At 38.9% G+C, this 21,245-nt stretch overlaps 1 protein-coding gene across 1 annotated transcript in view; it reads right to left on the reverse strand.

The window, feature by feature from the left end:
• LOC111143474 (testis-specific kinase 2) overlaps positions 1–21,245 on the reverse strand; it is a 143,519-nt gene that overhangs the window by 89,187 nt on the left and 33,087 nt on the right. The window contains exon 2 of the mRNA XM_022497253.1: positions 20,004–20,314. Within this exon, the coding sequence (XP_022352961.1) occupies positions 20,004–20,225 (222 nt within the window). The 5' untranslated portion in view covers positions 20,226–20,314. The remainder of the gene's footprint in view (positions 1–20,003; positions 20,315–21,245) is intronic.

Genomic DNA, 21,245 nt, shown 5'->3' on the forward strand with positions numbered 1-21,245 from the left:
GAGATTCTCTCTATCTCCCTTTTTGCCCCTCCTCAAATAAATAAATAAATAAATAAAATCTTTCTGAAACTTCTCTCTTTGCCCCTCCCCCCACAGGAGTGTGCACTCTCTCTCTCAAAAAAAAAAAAGAAAGAAAGAAAAGATGTAACTCATCTCATTAGAAGCCTCACCTTCTAGCTTCGAAGACTCAAGCTGCCCTATGAAGCCTATCAAGCTGAAGCCCTCAGTTCAACAGACCACAAGGATTTGGATGCTACCTTCAGTCACAGAGCAGATCCTACCCCACTTGAGCCCAAGCTCCAGCTGACACCTTTATATTTTTCTAAGTTTGCTTTTATTTATTTAAGTAATCTCTATATCCAATATGGGACCTGAACTCATAATCCTGAGATCAGAGTCACATACTCTTCCAACAGAGCCAGCTAGGAACCCCGCCCAAGCCGACACCTTGACTGCAGCTTTATGAGTCATGCCTGGACTCCTGAACAACAGAAACAAATGTAGTAAATACATGTTCTTTTCAACTGCTGCATTCATGGTAATATTGCCATGCAGTAATAGGTAATTAATATTCTATGCTTCCCTTTGTGTTGCATTTGCCCTTGTAAATATTTAATATAAATATTTACCATTAGATTATAAATTATGTTAAGGGTGAGAATAATAAATCTTAATCATTACCATATCTCTGCACTCAGCATAGTGCCTAGCATATAAAAGAACTACAATATAATAAATGGATGGACGGATGCCTACTCTATGTGGAACACAGTGCTGTATCCTAGAGAAACAAAAATAAATAAGGCACGGTTCCCGTCCTCATGGAGCTTAAAGTTATATGGGTGACAGACACATTAAACAGATAATTTCAACAGAATATGATAAACGTAACAGAGGTTTCTGTGAAGACAATGGGTATGTAACTCAGACTGCAAGGGCTAGGTATGGGCAAATGTTATACAGTCAGGATTTATGATGAGCAGGTGACATGATCTTATATACAGAAAATTCTAAAAAATAGGGACACCTGGGTGGCTCAGTCGGTTAAGCATCCGCCTTTGGTTCAGGTCATGATCACAGTCCTGGGATCAAGTTCCACATCAGCCTCCTTGCTCAGTGGAGAACCTGCTTTTCCTTCTGCCTGCCATTCCCCCGTTTGTGCTCTCTCTCTCCCCTTCTCTCTCTCTCTCTGACAAATAAATAAATAAATCTTTAAAAAATAGTAATAGTAAGAGAGTTTGGCAAGGTTACAGGATACAAGACAAATGTGGTATTATCTATATACTGGAATATTACTGGGCCATAAAAAGGAATGAAGTGCTGATACACACCATAATATGGATCAATGTTGAAAACAGTATGCTAAGTAAAAGAAATCAGTCATAAAGGCTATAGATTGTATGATGCTATTTATATGAAATGTCCAGAATAGGCAACCCCATAGAGACAGTAAGTATAATAGTGGTTGCCAAGAGCTGGGGGAAGGGAGAAATGGGAAATGACTAATAATGGGTACAGGTTTTCTTTTTAGGATCATAAAAAAAATTTTAAATTAGTGGTAATGACTGCACAACCTTATAAATATACTAAAAAAACATTGAATTGTATATTTTTATAACATATTTTTTAAGATTTTATTTATTCATTTGACAGAGATCACAAGTAGGCAGAGAGGCAGGTATGGGGTGGGGGGCGGGGAGCAAGCTCCCCGCCAAGCAGAGAGCCCAATACGGGACTCCATCCCAGGACCCTGAGATCATGACCGGAGCCAAAGGCAGAGGCTTAACCCACTGAGCCACCCAGCTGCCCCTGAACAGTATATTTTTAAGAGGAAAATTTTATAGATTATAAATTATTTCTCAGTAAAGCTATTATTAAAAAGAAAAAAAAAGCCACACTGATACTTTGTCCTGGAATAGGATTCCAGGTTTTACAGTTTTCACAATACATACTAAAATATGGAGTTATATCATGGGGTAATAAAAGGTTAGTTACCTCAAGACACTGGAAGAACCATCTTCCTGGAAAGTCTCCTTCCGATCATACTCCCAAGCAAGGACATCAAGAAAGTAAGAACCTTCTACTGTATCTCAACAGAAGCACTTCTTAATTGGAAACATTAAATAGGTTGTCAATCACTGCTATAATGGAGCTGGACAGATTTTCCACTTACCAGAGGATGACAGACTGGGATGACTGTGCCATTTGGTTTTACATTTTTCTCTCTTACTTTACAAATGAACATAAAAACACTAATGTCATCTCCACTGACACGTTTCAGTCCTTTCCTAAATAGATTTCAGTAACATACAAAATATTCTAAGTCATTTTCCTAGAAACAATGAAATTTATCCTAATCTGTATTTCATGGTTTTTTTTAATGAAAAAATAAAGCTTAATAACCAAAGGTAAATATTTGAAGCTCACAAATTATTATAAATGCAAATCCAACCTATTTTGTTTCTAAAAGTATATTCTCACTGAATTCAGAATAGAGGTTAAAGAATGCTTTCATCTTCTCTAACACTTTTAGGCCATGGTTTTACAACCTCAGCACTCCTGACATGTAAGGCCAGATAATTCTTTGTTGCGGAGCACTGTCCTGTGTATTACATAATATTTTTTGTCAACCCTGGCCCCTACCCACTAGATACCAGTAACACCCCCTGCCTAATTGTGACAACCAAAAATAACTCCAGACCCTGTCAAATACCACTTAAGGGGCAAAGCTGCCCCCAGTTGAGAACCACTGCCCTAGTCCATCTGCCTTAATTATTTCCTAACAACAAATTAGCTAAACTCATCATTAGCCTTAAAAAACATTCTTGTGAAATACAGAAGCTGAATACACCTAAAAGAGAAGGTTTCTTTGTGTTGAGGGTTTGAATAATCCATTTCTGAAATTATTATAAAACCAATCATTTATGCGCATTTTAAAAGTATTTATGTATATTCTCAAACATATAGTATGAGGAAAAAAGAAAAAACTAAGCTTCACTTCTAATGAACTTAGATTTCCTTCTATACATACCTTTCCCAGAATACAAAAAGTACCAGCTTCTCTCTCTTTTCTCTCCTCATAATCAATAATCATATAGATATTAAAAGGGAACTTTATATACAAAACCTTCTAGTTCTATCATGGTAACTGTAGAACAATGACGCATTTATAACCTAAAATACATATTACCCAAAAACAGTTTAACTTTTTTTTTGAGGTCCTAAGAGACTTAAAATTCATAAAGACAGCCCAAGTTTAACCAATGAAATTATCAAGTTGGTTAATTTAAGAAATGTGCTATACCTCTGACAGTCACAATCTAAAGAGCCCAAGTTCCTTCCAAATCAACTGCTCAAACAGATTATTTTTATAGCTATACAATTAAATAAGACTCTTAAGATGAGATAATTTTTAAGAATAATTTTTAGTGGGGCGCCTGGGTGGCTCAGTGGGTTGGGCTGCTGCCTTCGGCTCAGGTCATAGTCTAGGGGTCCTGGGATCGAGCCCCGCATCAAGCTCTCTGCTCAGTGGGGAGACTGCTTCCCCCTCCCTCTCTGCCTACTTGTGATCCCTGTCTGTCAAATAAATAAATAAAATCTTAAAAAAAAAAAAACAAAAGAAAGAAAACAACAAACTATTCTAATCGTAATTCATGGGGCTACTGGCCCACACAGTATAAAATAAAGATCATGAGGACTTTGCTAGCCATGGTTTTACATCCTTCATAAAATATAACCCAATAGTCTTTGTTACTTATCTAAAGCCAGGCTTCAGAACTAAATAAATAATAGTATCTATCGAACAGATAACATAACTAAGATCTATTTTTAAGGATGAATGACCAGAAGGCCCTAAATTTTTTTTAAGATTTATTTATTTATTTTACAGAGAGAGAGAGAGAGATCACAAGTAGAAAGAGAGGCAGGCAGGGGGAGGGGGCAGCAGGCCACCCGCTGAGCAGAGAGCCCAACACGGGGCTCTATCCCAGGACTCCGAGATCACGACCCAAGCCAAAGGCAGAGGCCTAACCCACTGAGCCGCCCAGGCACCCCACAGAAGGTCCTAAACTGCAAAACTGAATTCTGTTAAAGGAACACAAGCAAGCCACATAAATCCACATTCCTCAATGCAAAGTCATCCATCAATCAGTCTTTCTTTTGCTATCTAAGGCAACTGAAAATCCTTAAGTTACTTATATAATGTGTATCTTCCACACCAGAAGTCAAATATTTCCTTTTATTGCTACTGATACACTTTTTATTTAACTTGACCTTTAAAACTCTATAGTCATCTGTACTTTGTAATCAAAGATAAAAACTAACCATATCCTAGCTACACTATATTTATCAAACCAGTGGTTGGCAAAATTTTTCTATAAAGAGTCAGATAGTAAATACCTTAGACTTTAAGGGCCATATGGTCTCTGTCATAATTATTCAACTCTGTCATTATAGCACAAAGACAACCATAAAACATACACTGACAAATGGGTGTGTATGTATTACAATAAAACTTTATTTAGGGCGCCTGCGTGGCTCAGTGGGTTAAAGCCTCTGCCTTCGGCTCAGGTCATGGTCCCAGGGTCCTGGGATCGAGCCCCACATCGGGCTCTCTGCTCAGCAGGGAACCTGCCTCCTCCTCTCTCTCTCTGCCTGCATCTCTGCCTACTTGTGATCTCTGTCAAATAAATAAATAAAATCTTAAAAAAAAAAAAAAACTTTATTTAAAAAAGAAGTGGTGGGGCGCCTGGGTGCCTCAGTGGGTTAAGCCTCTGCCTTTGGCTCAGGTCATGATCTTGGGGTCCTGGGATCAAGCCCCACAAGGGCTCTCTGCTCAGCGGGGAGACTGCTTCTCCCCCTCCCCCCGCCTGCTTCTCTGCCTGCTTGTAAATCTGTCTCTGTCAAATAAATGAATAAAAATCTTAAAACAAAAAAAGATTTTTAAGATCCAATAGAAAGAAGATATTTATTTCAGGCTCCAAATCATATTAATTAGGAGGAAACATTACAAGCATTCCCATTTGAGTCAGGAACAAGCAGAAGATGACAAATATAACTATTACTTAATAATTTAGGAAGTATTAGTCATTGCAGTTCACTGAGAAAAAGATGAGGTATAAAAATGAGAAATAAGGGGCGCCTGGGTGGCTCAGTGGGTTAAGCCACTGCCTTCGGCTCAGGTCATGATCCCAGGTCCTGGGTTCAAGCCCCGCATCGGGCTTTCTGCTCAGCAGGGAGCCTGCTTCCTCCTCTCTCTCTGCCTGCCTCTCTGCCTGCTTGTGATTTCTCCCTGTCAAATAAATAAATAAAATCTTTAAAAAAAAATGAGAAATAAATAAATGTACCATCATTCACAGCTGATATGAGTATATGCTTGGACTGAAAATCTATCACAAACATTAAAAAAATTCAGTATGTTAGCAGCTTCAAAAATCAATATGCAAAACTTAGTAGTCTTCATATGTTAAACAACAAAGATAAAATGGAAGGAGAATTCCAATTAACAACGACAGCAGAAAAGAGAAAAAACTAAGAATAAATGTCACAGGAAATGTGTAAAATACATATATTTTTAAATTTTTTTAATGTCTACCAAGCAACACAAAAAACTTGAACAGATCATAAAGATATGCCATGTACTTATATAAAAAGATTCAATAAAATAAAGATATTAATTCTCCCTAAATCTATAAATTCACTCTAATCTCAATAAAAATAACAGGGGCGTTTGGGTGGCTCAGCGGGTTAAGCCTCTGCCTTCGGTTCAGGTCATAAACTCAGGGTCCTGGGATCAAGCTCTCTGCTCAGCGGGGAGCCTGCCTCCCCATCTCTCTCTGCCTGCCTCTCTGCCCACTTGTTATATATATATAGATATAGATATAGATATAGATATAGATATATAGATATATATCTGTGTCAAATAAATAAATAAAATATTTTAAAAAATGAAAATAAAAATAAAAATTAAAAAATAAAAATGACAATAGTATGCTTTTGGAAACCAGCAAACTGATGCTAAAACTCACATAAAAGGGAGCTTGGGTGGCTCAGTTGGTTGAGTGACTGCCTTTGGCTCAGGTCATGATCCTGGTCTTCCAGGATCGAGTCCTGCATCGGGCTCCCAGCTCCTTGGGGAGTCTGCTTCTCCCTCTGACCTTCTCCTCTCTCATGCTCTCTCTCACTCATTCTCTCTCAAATAAATAAATAAAAATCTTAAAAAAAAAAAAAAAAAACTTCACATAAAAAATAAGAAACACCACAATAATTCTTAAACAGAAGAATACTGGTAGAGAACTAAACTAATAAGATATTAAAATAAAGCTGCAAGAGGCACCTGGGTGGCTCAGTGGGTTAGAGCCTCTGCCTTCGGCTCCGGTCATGATCCCAGGGTCCTGGGATTGAGCCCCGCATCGGGCTCTCTGCTCAGCCGGAAGCCTGCTTCTCTTCTTCTCTCTCTGCCTGCCTCTCTGCCTACTTGTGATCTCTGTCTGTTGAATAAATAAATAAAATCTTTAAAAAAAAAATAAATATGGCTGCAGTAATTAAACTATTGTAACAATTCTTAAAAGGAACAATAATGATAGAGAACTAAACTAACTAGATATTAAAATAAAGCTACAATAATTAAATTATTGTAACAGTGTGTACTGGTATATGAATTGACAAATCAAGGTAATAGATTTAAGCTTAGTAACAGACAAAAATACTTAGGAAAATTCAGTATAGAATAAAGAGAACATTTCTAATTAATGAGAAAAATATTAAATATATAATAAATGTTGCTAGTACAACTGAATGATGAATTCCAAAGGGATCAAATATTTAAATATAGGTAGTAAAATCATAAAAGTGATTAGAAAAAAATTATTTATAACATAGAAGTACAGTATTATTTCTCAATAATAAAAGATAGAAATTAAAAGATTAAGACAGTTAAAAACAAAATGACTATTTCTACACTGTAAAAATTATTACAAGCTAGTTTAAAAAACACTGTAAGCTTGGAAAATATCTATAATTAACAGCACAGACAAAGGAGTCCTAAAGGGTGCCTGGGTGGCACAGTCAGTTAAGCATCTGCCTTCACTCGGGTCATGATTCCTGGGATTGAGTCCCACATGGGGCTCTCTGTTCATTGGGGAGCTTGCTTCTACCTCTCCCTCTGCCCCTCCCCCTGCTTACATACCCTTTTTCTCTCTCAAATAAATAAGTAAAAAAACTTAAAAAATAAAAATAAAAAAGGAGTCCCACAAATTAGTAAGATCAAAGGAAGATAACTTTGTAGAAAAATAAGTAGTATGTAACAATTCTAGGCACTAAGGATTTAGCAGTGCACAGAGATAAAAAGAGATAAAAACCCTGTCCTCAGGACCATTGGCTGGTTCAGTCAGCAGAGCATGTGACTCTTGATCTCATGGTTGTGAGTTCAAGCCTCACATTGGGTATTGAACTTACTTGAAAAAAAAAAAAAAATTCCTGCCCTCAAATAACTTACATTCTAGTGGTCTTCTATCTTGGAGTAGGTAATTAAAAAAACAATAGAGGGCGCCTGGGTGGCTCAGTGGGTTAAAGCCTCTGCCTTCGGCTCAGGTCATGTTCCCAGGGTCCTGGGATCGAGCCCCACATCGGGCTCTCTGCTCGGCAGGGAGCCTGCTTCCTCTTCTCTCTCTCTGTCTGCCTCTCTGCCTACTTGTGATCTGTCTGTCAAATAAATAAATAAATCTTTAAAAAAAAATAAATAATAATAATAATAATAAAACAATAGATAATTGATACAGAAATACACACACAAACACTGGCCTACACAAACATACACATATAGACATACATATATTTGCTTATCTATGCAGAGAATACCTCTGGAAGGATACGTAAGAAAGTATAAATATTGGTTGCCTCCAGGGAGGAAAACTGCGGGGCAGTACAAGATAAATAATTTTTCACTGAATAATCTTTTTTTTTTTTTTTAAAGTAATCTCTATGCCCAATATGGGGCTTGAACTCACAAGTGAAGATCAAGAGTTGCATGCTCTACCAACTAAGCCAGCCAGGAGCACCACTGAACAATCTTTTATACCTTCTGAGTTTGTACTGTGTGATTTTAAAAACAAATTCAATTAAAATTAAACAAAATTAGATGTTCAAAGAAAAATAATAAGATACTGAAAACAGGGGCGCCTGGGTGGCTCAGTTGGTTAAGCAACTGCCTTTGGCTCAGGTCATGATCCTAGAGTCCCCGGATTGAGTCCCACATCAGACTCCCTGCTCCGCAGGGAGTCTGCTTCTCCCGCTGACCTCTCTCCTCTCATGCTCTCTCTCTCTCATTCTCTCTCTCTCAAATAAATAAATAAAATCTTTTTTTTAATATTTTATTTATTTATTTGACAGAGAGAGATCACAAGTAGGCAGGGAGGCAGACAGAGAGAGAGAGAGGAGAAAGCAGGCTCCCTGCCAAGCAGAGAGCCGGATGCGGAACTCGATCCCAGGACCCTGAGATCATGACCTGAGCCGAAGGCAGAGGCTTATTAACCCACTGAGCCACCCAGGTGCCCCTAAATAAAATCTTTAAAAAAAAAAATAAATAAAACAAAAAAGATACTGAAAACAAAAAAGGAGCACATTTAAGAAAAACAAACAGAAAGTCTAGAAAAGAAAAATACAGCAATTGAAATAAAAAATTGCAATGAATGTTTCAATGTCAGAGTAGAAACCAAAAGAAAAGGGGTAAATAAGTGGGAAATCACCAACTCCCCCTCCCAAAAAACAGCAGAAAAGGAAATTAAAAATATGAAAGAAAAATTAGGAGACAAGAAAGATATCATTAGACAATCCAATACGCATATAATGGAAACTTGAGAGATCAAAGAACAGAATTTTAAAAGATAATACCAAACAATTTTCTAGAACCAAAGACAAATATGAGTTCTTATTTTTTTTTTAATTTTTTAAAGATTTTTATTTATTTATTTGACAGACAAAGATCACAAGTAGGCAGAGAGGCAAGCAGAGAGAGAGGAGGAAGCAGGCTCCCCGCGGAGCAGAGAGCCCGATGTGGAGCTTGATCCCAGGACCTTGGGATCATGACCTGAGCTGGAGGCAGAGGCCTTACTCCACTGAGCCACCCAGGTGCCCCAAATATGAGTTCTTAAACTGAGAAAGTATACCACATCCTGAGAATAAATATAAATAAATCCACTTAAAGACCAGCAAAGTGAAAGTACAGAACAAAAAATAATAAGTCAGTAAGAAAAAAAGGAGTATTTTCAAAATGCTGAGTAAAGTAGCTTCTGTCTTAAATTCTATACTTCGTTAAATTACCATTTAAGAGTTTATTCAATATAAACATAGAAGAAATCACAATAAATATAAATAGATTAAAATCTCTGGCTCTTTGTGGGAAAATTTAATTTTGGATCCAAAAAATTTAAATATAAAACTGTTTTGGAGGCACCTGGGGGGAGCATAGTCAGTTAGGTCACTGACTCTTGGATTCAGCTCAGGTTGTGATCTCAGGGTTGTTAGACTGAGCGCCAAGTTGGGCTCTGTGCTCAACATGGAGTCTGCTTAGGACTCTCCCTCTCCTTCTGCCCCTTCCCCCCCACTCACACTCTCCTTCTTAAATAAATAAATCTTTTTTAAAATATATATATATATTTTTTTTAAGATTTTATTTATTTGACAAACAGAGATCACAAGTAGGCAGAGAGGCAGGCAGAGAAAGAGAGGAGAAAGCAGGCTCCCTGCAGAGCAGAGAGCCCGATGTGGGGCTCGATCCCATGACCCTGGGATCATGACCTGAGCCAAAGGCAGAGGCTTTAACCCACTGAGCCACCCAGGTGCCCCTATAAATAAATCTTTAAAAAAAAAAAACTGCTTTATAGGATATGAAATTGCACCTGGCTAACTCATTCAGTAGAGCATTCAACTCTTGATCTTGGGGTCATGAGTTCAAGGCCCACAATGGACTCAGAGCTAACTTTAAAAAATGAAAATTAAAAAAGAAAAAGAAAAAAGGGGGTGACTGCCTGGCTCAGTTGGTACAGCATGTGACTCTTTATTTCAGCTCAGGTCATGATCTTAGGGTCATAAGATCAAGCTCCATGTGCTCCACACTTAGCAGGGAATTTGCTTGAGATTCTCTCTCCCTCTGCCCCCCCCACCCACCCCGTTCACATGCACACACTCTCTCTCTCAAATAAATAAATAAATCCTTTTAAAAAAGAAGCAGCTTAGGGGCACCTGGGTGGCTCAGTGGGTTAAGCTGCTGCCTTCAGCTCAGGTCGTGATCTCAGGGTCCTGGGATCGAGCCCCGCATCGGGCTCTCTGCTCAGCAGGGAGCCTGCTTTCCTCTCTCTCTCTCTCTGTGCCTGCTTCTCTGTCTACTTGTGATCTCTCTCTGTCAAATAAATTTAAAAAAAAAAAAAAAGAAGCAGCTTAAAAAAACAAAGATAAGGAATGCCTGGGTGGTTTAGTTGCTAAGCATTTGCCTTCAGCTCAGGTCGTGATCCCAGGATCCTGGGTTGGAGTCCCGCATTGGGATCCCTGCTCAGTGGGGACCCTGCTTCTTCCTCTCCCACTCCTCCTGCTTGTGTTCCCTCTCTCACTGTCTCTCTCTGTCAAATAAATAAATAAAATTAAAAAAAAAAAAAGAGAGAGATGAGGGGAAACTGGGTGGCTCAGTCATTTAAGCATCTGCCTTTGGCTCAGGTCATGATTCCAGGGTTCTAGGATGGAGCCCCAAGTCAGGCTCCCTACTCAGCAGCAGAGTCTGCTTGTCCCTCTCCCTCTGCCTGTCCCTCCCCCTGCTCATGCTCTCTCTCTCTCTCTTTCTCTCACTCACTCACTCTTTCAAATAAATAAATAAAATCTTTCTTTAAAAAAAGAAAAAGGGGGAAAAAAAGAAGAAAAGAAAAGAAAAAGGGGTGCCTGGGTGGCTCAGTCAGTTAAGCGTCTGCCTTTGGCTCAGGTCATGATTCCAGGGTCCTGGGATGGAGCCCTATATCAGGCTCCCTGTTCAGCTGGGAGTCTGCTTCTCTCTCTCCCTCTGCCTGTGGCTCCCCCTGCTTGTTCTCTCTCTCTCTGTCAAATAAACAAAACCGAAAAAAAATTTTTTTAAGATTTTATTTATTTATTTGACAGAGAGAGATCACAAGTAGGCATAGAGTCAGGCAGAGAGAGAGGGAAGCAGACCCCCTGCTGAGCAGAGAGCCTAATGCAGGACTCGATGCCAGGACTCTGGGATCATGATCTGAGCCAAAGGCAGAGGCCTAGCCCACTGAGCCACCCAGGCACCCAACAAAACAAAATCTTAAGAAAAAAAAAGTAGAGATGAGAAAAGATATACTAAGATAATAGTAACCAGAACATTAGGCAAATGCACACAAAAAGGAAGAAGGCATGCAATATTGGTACCAGAGAAATCAAAGCTAAAAGTATAAAGTGGGACAAAAATAGACAACTGATATTTATAAAAAATATAATCCAACTATAGTGTACAATCCAATAATAATCTTTAGTTTCTATTAATAACTAACTCACCAAATGGACTAGAAATAAGTAACACACTGATAGTAACACAGAGAAATCTGTAAACACTTTAAGTGATATTAATAGAGCTTTTTCTAAGAAATAGATCAAGTAGACCAAAATAAGCTTAGGCCATAGAACATTGGAATAACACAATAGAAAAGCTTGACCCAATAGAGACATACAGAACTTAATGAAAACAAATACACAAAACAGAGAATTAGTATCTGAAACATATTTGCAGCATTCAAAAAATATAACCACACATTAGTCAAAACAAAATCTGTGTACTGCAAAAGGCAGACATCATAGAGGCCATTTTCTCTGATCATCATGCATTAATATTAGAAATTAAATATCAAACAATTACCAAAAAGCAACTCACCATAAGGAAATTTTTTTAAAAACTTCATTTTACATAATCCTTAGAATAACAGAAAATCAAACCAAATTACATTTAGGAAAAAATACATAAAAACCTATGATATGGCCAAATCAAGAGGAAACTTTGAAGCTTAAATGTATATAATGGAAAATAAGAAATAGTGGCAAAAACTAATGTACGGATAAAATTCCAGAAGCTAGAGAAAGTAGGAGCCTGCTTCTCCCTCACTCTCACCCTCCACCACTCCCCAAGCTCATCACATACTCTCTCTAATAAATAAATCAAATCTTTAAAAAAAAAAAAATTTCATCTGAGAGAGAGAGAGACAGCACAAGCATGAGTGGGGGGAGGGGCAGAAGAAGAGGGAGTAGACGACACCCCACTGAGCAGGGAGTGCCATGCAGTGCTCAATCTCAGGACCCTGGGATATTGTCCTGAGCTAAAGGCAGAGGCTTAACTGACTAAGCCACCTAGGCACCCCTAAAAAAATTTTTTAAAAAGCTAATAAAGGAATATTATGAACAACTCTATACCTATAAATTTGATAACCCCAATTAAATAGACCAATTCCTGGAGCACCTGACTAGCTCAGTTGGTAGAGCATGTGACTCTTGATCTCAGGGCCCTGAGTTCAAACCCGACACTGTGAGTAGAGCTTACTTTTAAAAAATAAATAAATAAAATAAAATAATAAGTAAATAGACCAATTCCTTAAAAAAACAAAATCTGGGACACCTAGGTGGCTTAGTCAGTTAAGCCGCTGCCTTCAGCTCAGGTCATGATCCCAGAGTCCTGGGATCGAGTCCTGCATCGGGCTCCTTGCTCAGTGGGGAGCCTGCTTCTCTCTCTGCCTCTGCCTGCTGCTCTGCCTGCTTGTGCTCTCTGTCTCTCTCTCTCTCTCTGACAAATAAATAAATAAATTAGTCTTGGGGGAAAAAAATCTGCCAAAACTCATACAAAAAGAAATAGTTGGAATACCCTTTTATCTATTAAGGAAGCTTAATAAATAATTAATAATGTTCCAAAACAGAAAGCACCAAGCCAAAAAAGGTTCACTGGTGAATGCCACCAAACATTAAAGAAAGAAATTATACCAATACTCCACAATCCCATCCAGAAATAGAAGCAGAGGGAACACTTCCTAACTTATCTATGAGACCAATATTAGTCTAATACCAAAACCAGGCAAAAACATTGCACAAAAAGAAAACAACAAACCAACATCTCTCATGAACAGAGATGCAAAATACTAGCAAATCAAACCTGACAATGCATAAACACAATACACCACCATATCCAAGTGGGATTTATCAAAGTCTTGCCAGACTGGTTCAACGTTCTGAAACTAACTAATATAATCCATCACCTCTACAGATTAAAGAAGCAAAAATCAAATGATCATATTAAAAGATGCAAAAAAAAGGAATTTGGCAAAATGATTTTAAAACTCTCAGCAAATAGGAATAAAAGGGAAGTTCCTCAACTTTATCTTTATAGATAAAGAACATCTATAAAAAAACTATAGCTAACATCATGGTTAATGGTGAGAAACTCAAAGCTTTCCAGTTAAGATTAGGAAAATTGTACCAACATACCTTCTCACTACTGCTTTTCAATATCATACCGGAAGTCTCAGCTAAAGCAATAAGATAAGAAAAACACTGTCCTTGTTCACAGAATATATTAGTAACAAACAACTGGATTTGAAATTAAAAACACATTACCATTGGGGTGCCTGAATGGCTCAGTCAGTTAAGTTTTAACTTCGGCTCAGGTCACGATCTCGGGGTCCTGGAATTGAGTGCCCTACCAGGCTGCCCGCTCAGCTGTGAGACTGCCTGTCCCTCTCCCTCTCATTCTGCTCCCCCCACTCATGCTTTCTCTCTCTCAGATAAAAAATACAATCTGTTAAAAATTTACCATTCACATTAGACCACATACAAAAATTAACTTAAATGGGGCAGCAGCCCTTTGCCCACGGGTCCTATCCTCATGCTTTAATAAAACCACATTTTTGCACTGGAAAAAATTTTAACTTAAATGGACCAAAGACCTAAATGTAAAGAACTAAATCTATAAAACTCTTAGAAAAGGGGCACCTGGGTGGCTGAGTTAGTTAAGCCTCTGCCTTCGGCTCAGGTTATGATCCTGGAATCATGCTCTAGGTTCCCTGATCAATGGGGACTCTGCTTCTCCCTCTCCTTCGGCTCCCCACCCTCCTGTTCGTGTTCTTTTTGTCTCTCACTCATTCTCTCTCTCTCAAATAAACAAACAAATAATCTTTTAAAAATAAGCAAATAAAACTCTTAGAAAAAAACATTGGGAAAAATCTTCATGATACTGGATTTGGCAATGATTTCTCGGATATCACACCAAAAGCACAGACAATACAAGAAAAAAAAAACAGATAAACTGGACTTAATCAGAATTTAAAACTTGGGGCGCCTGGGTGGCTCAGTGAATTAAGCCTCTGCCTTCAGCTCAGGTCATGATCTCAGGGTCCTGGGATCGGGTCCTGCATCAGGCTCTCTGCTCGGCAGGGAGCCTGCTTCCCCCCCTCTCTCTGCTTGCTTGTGATCTCTCTCTGTGTGTCAAATAAGTAAATAAAATCTTTTTTTAAAAATTAATTAACAAAAAGAATTTAAAACTTGTATACATCGGGACACCTGGGCTCAGTTAGTTAAGTGGCTGCCTTCGGCTCAGGTCATGATTCCAGCTCCTGGGATCGAGTCCCGCATCAGGCTCCTTGCTCAGCAGGGAGCCTGCTTCTCCCTCTGCCTCTTCTGCCACTCTGCCTGCCTGTGCTCGCTCTCTCTCTCTCTGACAAATAAATAAAATCTTAAATAAATAAATAAATAAATAAAACTTGTATACATCAAGGGACACTATTAAGTAAAAGACAACCTATAGGAGAAAATATTTTCAAATCACATACATACATACAAACAGAACCCAATTCAAAAATGGGCAAAGGAGGGGTGCCTGGGTGGCTCAGTTGGTTAAGAGTCTGCCTTCAGCTCAGGTCATAATCCCAGACTCCTGGGGATCGAACCCCGCTTCAGGATCCCTGCTCAGTGAGGGCCCTGTTTTTCCCTCTTCCTCTGCAGCTTCCCTTCCTTATGCTGGCTCTGTCAGATAAATACCTAAAAATCTTAAAAAAAAAAAAAAAAAATGGGCAGGGGCACCTGAGTGGCTCAGACAGTTAAGTGTCTGCATTCGGCTCAGGTCATGATTCCAGAGTCCTGGGATCAAGTCCCGCGTTGGGCTCCCTGCTCATTGGGGAGTCTACTTCTCCCTCTGCCTACCAACCCACTTATGGCTTTCTTTCTCTCTCTCTCAAATAAATAAATAAAATCTTTTTTTATATGTGTAAAGGAATGGCCAACAGACACATGAAAACATGCTCAACATCATTCATCATCAGGGAAATGCAAATCAAAATCACAGTGAAATATCACCTCACAACTATCAGAATGGCTAAAATCAAAACACAAGAAACAACAAGTACTGGGGAGGATGTGAAGAAAAAGGAACCCTCATGCACTGTTGGTGGGAATGCAAACTGGTACAGCCACTGCAGAAAACAGTACAGAGATTCCTCAAAAAATATAAAATAGAATTACCATATGGTCCAGTAATTCTGTTACTGGGTATTCACCCAAAGAATACAAAAACACTAATTCAAAAAGATATATGCACTCCTATGTTTACTGAAGCATTATTTACAATAGCCAAAATATGGAAGCAACCTAAGTGTCCATCATTAGATGGATGCATAAAGAAGATGTGGTATATATCTACAACAGAATATTATTCAGCCATTAAAGAGAATGAAATCTTGCCATGTGCAACAACATAGATGGATCTAGAAGGTATAACGCTAAATGAAATAAGTTAGATAAAGACAAATACCATATGATTTCACTCATATGTGTAACTTAAGAAACAAAACAAACCAACAGAAAAAAAAAGAGACAAGCCAGAAAACAGACTCAACTATAGAGAACAAACTGATAGTTACCAAAGGGGAGGTGGGCTGGGGGATGGATGAAATAGGTGAAGGGAATGAAGAGTACTTATCATCATGAGCACTGAGTAACGTACAGAACTGTTGAATCACTATGATATACCTGAAAATAACATAACACTGTACATTAACTAGAGTGGAATTACATTTCTTTTAAAAAAATGGGCAAAAGATTTCAATAGACATTTCTCTAAAGAAGATACATAAAAGGCCAATAAGCACGAGAAAAGATACTAAACATCATTAATCACTAGAGAAATGCAAATCAAAGCCACAATGAGATATCACTTCACATCCACTAGGTTTGCTACATTTTAAAAAATGAAAAACAACAAGTGTTGGTGAAACTATGGAAAAATTGGAACTCTAATGCATTGCTGGTGGGGATGTAAAATGGTGTAGTCGCTGTGGAAAATAGTATGTTGGTTCCTTTGAAAGTTAAAAATAGGCTAAGTCAGGGCACCTGGGTGGCTCAGTGGGTTAAGGCCTCTGCCTTCAGCTCAGGTCATGATCTCAGGGTCCTGGGTTCGAGCCCCACATCAGGCTCTCTGCTCCGGAGAGTCTGCTTCCTCCTCTCTCTCTCTGCCTGCCTCTCTACCTACTTGTGATCTCTGTCTGTCAAATAAATAAATAAAATCTTAAAAAAAAAAAAAAGGCTAAGTGAAATTAGGCAGTTACAAAAAGACAAATACTGTATGATTTTGCTTATATAAGGTATCTAGAGTAGTCAGACTCACAGAAACAGAAAGTAGAATGGTTGCTGTCAGAAGCTGGGAGACAAAGGAAGGAAGGAGAGAGTTGTTTGATTTGTACAGAGTTTCAGTTTTACAAGATGAAAAAGTTCTGGAGATTGGTTGCACAACAGTGTGAATATACTTAAGACTACTTAACTGTACACTTAAAAATTATTGACAGTAAGTTTTATATTATGTGTATTAGACCACAATTTTTAAAAAGTTAAATACAGGGTGGCCTGGGTGGCTCAGTTGGTTAAGTGACTGCCTTTGGTTCAGGTCATGGTCATGATCCCAGAGTCCCGGGATCGAGTTCCGCCTTGGGCTCCCAGCTCCTCAGGGAGTCTGCTTCTCCCTCTGACCTTCTCCCGTCTCATGCTCTCTCACTCTCTCTCTTTCTCTCTCTCTCAAGTAAATAAATAAAATATTTTTTTTAAAAAGTTAAACACAGAATTGCTATATGACCCAGGAATTCCACTAACAGTTAAATACCCAAAATAACTTGAGTGCAGGAACTCAGATACTTGTACACTAATGTTCATAGCAGCATTATTCACAATAACCAAAAGGTGGAAACAACCCAGATGTCTACCAATAGATGAATGGATAAACATAATGTGGTAGACACAGACAATACGATATTATTCAGCCATAAAAAAATTATTCAGCCATAAAAATTCTGATATATGCTACAATGTGGATGAAATTTACCCTAAGTGAAATAAGCCAGACAGAGGACAAATACTGTGTGATTCCATTAATATGAGGTACCTACAAAAGGAAAATTCACAGAGAAAGAAAACCCAACAGTTAATAGGGACTGGGGGCAGGAGGACATGGGGAGTTATTATTCAATGAGGTACAAAGTTTCTGTTTGGGATGATGAAAAAGTTCTGGAAAGAGATAATGGTGATGGTTGCACATAACATCACAAATGTACTTAATGCTACTGAACTATGTACTTAATATGGTTAAAATGGTAAATTTATGTTATATATATTTTACCACAATAAAAAAAAAAAGAGAAAATAGAAGGAGAAGTATAAGAAATGGTGAGTGGAGGCAATGCTATGGAGGTGTTTTGAATCCAAAAGAAGAACATGAGGGAGGCGCACCAGGGTGGCTCAGTTGGTTAAGCCTCTGACTTTTGATTTTGGCTCAGGTCCTGACCTCAGGGTCATGAGACTGGGCCCCGCATCAGGATCCACACTGGGCGTGGAATCAGCTTAAGATTCTCTCTGCCTCCCTCCCTACAAGCTCTTTCTCTCTTTCTAAAAAAAAAAGAAGAGAAAGAGAGAACATGAGGGAGTATAGCTATAGGGGATGTTAGGGTCAAAATATGCTTTTCCCTGTTTAAAGTTTTTTTTTAAGGTAAGAGAAAGAAATAGAAGGTTTAGAAGTTAATGGGAATCATTTAACAGAAAGCGAAATATAATATAGGAAAGAGAGGGGAGAATTTCTTAGGTAATGTCTTTGAGTAGGCAACTAGAAAAATGATATAGAATACAAATGGAAATATGGCTTAGATTTTAACATGGGTAGTTCATCCATAGTGACAAGTATAAAGGCTGAGTAGGTGGGGAAGATATGGGTTAGTAGCTATTTGTGGTGACTGCAGGCTGTAGAAGTTCTCCAGCTTCCTTCAGTTTTCTCAGTGAATTAGGAAGCAAGTTCATCACAGAGAAAAAATACTGAATGTCAGATGAGAGAAGAAAAAGTATGAAATAATGTTCTGGAAGAATAAATGAATCAGGAAAATATGAACATTTGGGAGCACTAAGTGCCCAGCTTTATTAAAAATAACCAAATAGGGCGCCTGGGTGGCTCAGTGGGTTAACCTCTGCCTTCGGCTCAGGTCATGATCTGAGGGTCCTGGGATCGAGTCCCGCATCAGGCTCTCTGCTCCGCAGGGAGTCTGTTTCTCCCTCTCACTCTGTCTGCCTCTCTGCCTACTTGTGATCTCTCTCTCTGTCAAATAAATAAATAAAATCTTTAAAAAAATAAAAAATAAATAAAAATAAATAAATAAAAATAAAAATAACCAAATAGGGGCGCCTGGGTGGCTCAGTGGGTTAAAGCCTCTGCCTTCGGCTCCAGCCATGATCTCAGGCACCTGGGATCGAGCCCCACACTGGGCTCTCTGCTCAGCCGAGAGCCTGCTTCCTCCTCTCTCCCTCTCTGCTTGCCTCTCTGCCTACTTGTGATCTGTCTGTCAAATAAATAAATAAAATCTTTAAAAAAAAATAAAAATAAAAACTGTATGTGTGGGTATATGTGTGTGTATATATCTTCTTACATGTATATACAAAATTCTATATATATATAAAATGTGTATGTATAAGGAGAGAAAAGGATCCAGAAGTATACATATCAAATTATTAATAGTGTAGAGAGAGAGAGAAAGAGAGGGCAGGAGGGTAAAAGAGACTCCTATATTATTTGAGGTTTTGATCAGTATGTATCAGTTTTATAATTAAAATAAAATAGATGTTAATAGTTTATTTTTTTTTTATGATTTCATTTATTTGACAGAGATACAGTGAGAGAGGGAACACAAGCAGGGTAGTGGGAGAGGGAGAAGCAGGCTCCCCACCGAGCAAGGAGCCCAATGCAGGGCTCGATCCCAGGATCCTGGGACCATGACCTGAGCCGAAGACAGATGCTCAATGACTGAGCCACCCAGGTACCCCAATAGTTGTTTTGTTTTGTTTTGTTTTTTATTAAAACTAGAGCCTTTATAAATGTCTCTGGAGAGATGGGAGAGGAAAAAACAGGATACAACTCCCAATGGTAAAATTCTCCCACCCACCCTTTCCTCAAAGTGTCTGAGGCAGAGTTTAGGCACCACCAAGTAAATACAAAAATATCCAGGTTCTAACTATAGGCGCTGATGAAAAATGGGCAGGTCAGGCCTCCCAGGCATAAATAGAAGGGGCAGATATGATGTAAACCACACAAGAATCTCTGTCTTCAGGGTGATTCCAATCTGTTGGCTGGCTCAGGCCATCCCCAGAACCCTCCTGAGTTTTCCTGTTGTTGAGTGCATCTGAGAGTACGTGCACTGAAGACTCCAGGGTCCCCACCAGCAAGTAAGACCCAGTATCCTGCCCAGGGCCACACCATGGACCAACAAGAGTGCAGCACTGGCCAGGCCCACAGCCACAAGCAGTCCCAAAGCCAAAGGAGAGGACAATTTAGAACACTGATCAAGATCCATAGCACCCTCACCCCAATTAGGTAAAGCCTATGTACTAATTACACACAATTATCAACTTGGCAGTAAAGGTGATTATCAACAAGCCAAAATGAGAAAAGCAGAGGCATCACTCACCTTGAACACTTCAGAGAAGAAGCCAGACCCTATTTTTTCACAGGTGAAGTCATCTAAACGTGTCAGTCTAGAAAAGGCACTTATAAGAGCTCGATATGAAGATGGCCAAACTCTTCCCACTTGGGTCATGTTCCCATCTGCTCCACCACCTCCTTCAAAATCTTCAAGACGCTCCACACGTGGAGGAAAGCCTGCAATTGAATTCCGTTTGCTCCGATCCATAGTCTCAATAATCACTTTTTTCTTCTTTTAAGAAGGAACTCCACACATAATAAAATTTTGTTGAGTTTTACTTCTCTTCTGGTTTGACACTAAACGAGAGATCAGAAAGGTATTTCACTAAAACCATGAATGATTACATACATGCAAATTAATGAATTATCAACGTAAAAATATTTCCTCTTTCATGTTCTAGCTCTTGAATTTCAGATTAAAAAAAAATATTTTATGGGGCACCTGTGTGGCTCAGTGGGTTAAGCCTCTGTCTTTGGCTCAGGTCATGATCTCAGGGTCCTGGGATTGAGCCCCGCATCAGGCTCTCTGCTCAGCAAGGGCGCCTGCTTCTCCCTCTCTCTCTCTGCTGCTCTGCCTACTTGTGATCTCTCTCTCTTTCTGTCAAGTAAATAAATAAAATCTTAAAAAAAACACACACACACCACTTTATACCTTTACCTTCAAAAAATACTTATATATTTAAAGCCCAAGACATAGTCAGTCTTTAATATAAGTAGACTATAATAAAGATCATCAATTACATTCTAAAAAACAAAATAACAGGGGTGCCTGGGTGGCTCAGTTAAGCATCTGCCTTCAGCTCAGGTCATGATCCAGGGTCCTAGGATCAAACCCCGCATAGGGCTCCCCGCCCCACAGAAAGCCTGCTTCTCCCTCTCCCACTCCCCTGCTTGTGTTCTCTCTTTCAAATAAATAAGTAAAATCTTTTTTAAAAATCTTTTTCAAAAAAATAAAAGCATATGTTCATACCAATGCCTTTCATAGCCTACATTACATAATTTTCTCTTCATTTGAAAAATTAAGTCCAGGGGCGCCTGGGTGGCTCAGTGGGTTAAAGCCTCTGCCTTCAGCTCGGGTCATGATCTCAGGGTCCTGGGATCAAGCCCCACGTCGGGCTCTCTGCTCGGTGGAGAGCCTGCTTCCCCCTCTCTCTCTGTCTGCCTCTCTGCCTACTTGTGATCTCTGTCTGTCAAATAAATAAATAAAATCTTTAAAAAAAAAAAAAGA

This window comes from Enhydra lutris, unplaced genomic scaffold (genome assembly GCF_002288905.1).
Source record: "Enhydra lutris kenyoni isolate GAN:26980312 unplaced genomic scaffold, ASM228890v2 scaffoldscaffold9, whole genome shotgun sequence".
Lineage (NCBI taxonomy): Eukaryota > Metazoa > Chordata > Mammalia > Carnivora > Mustelidae > Enhydra > Enhydra lutris.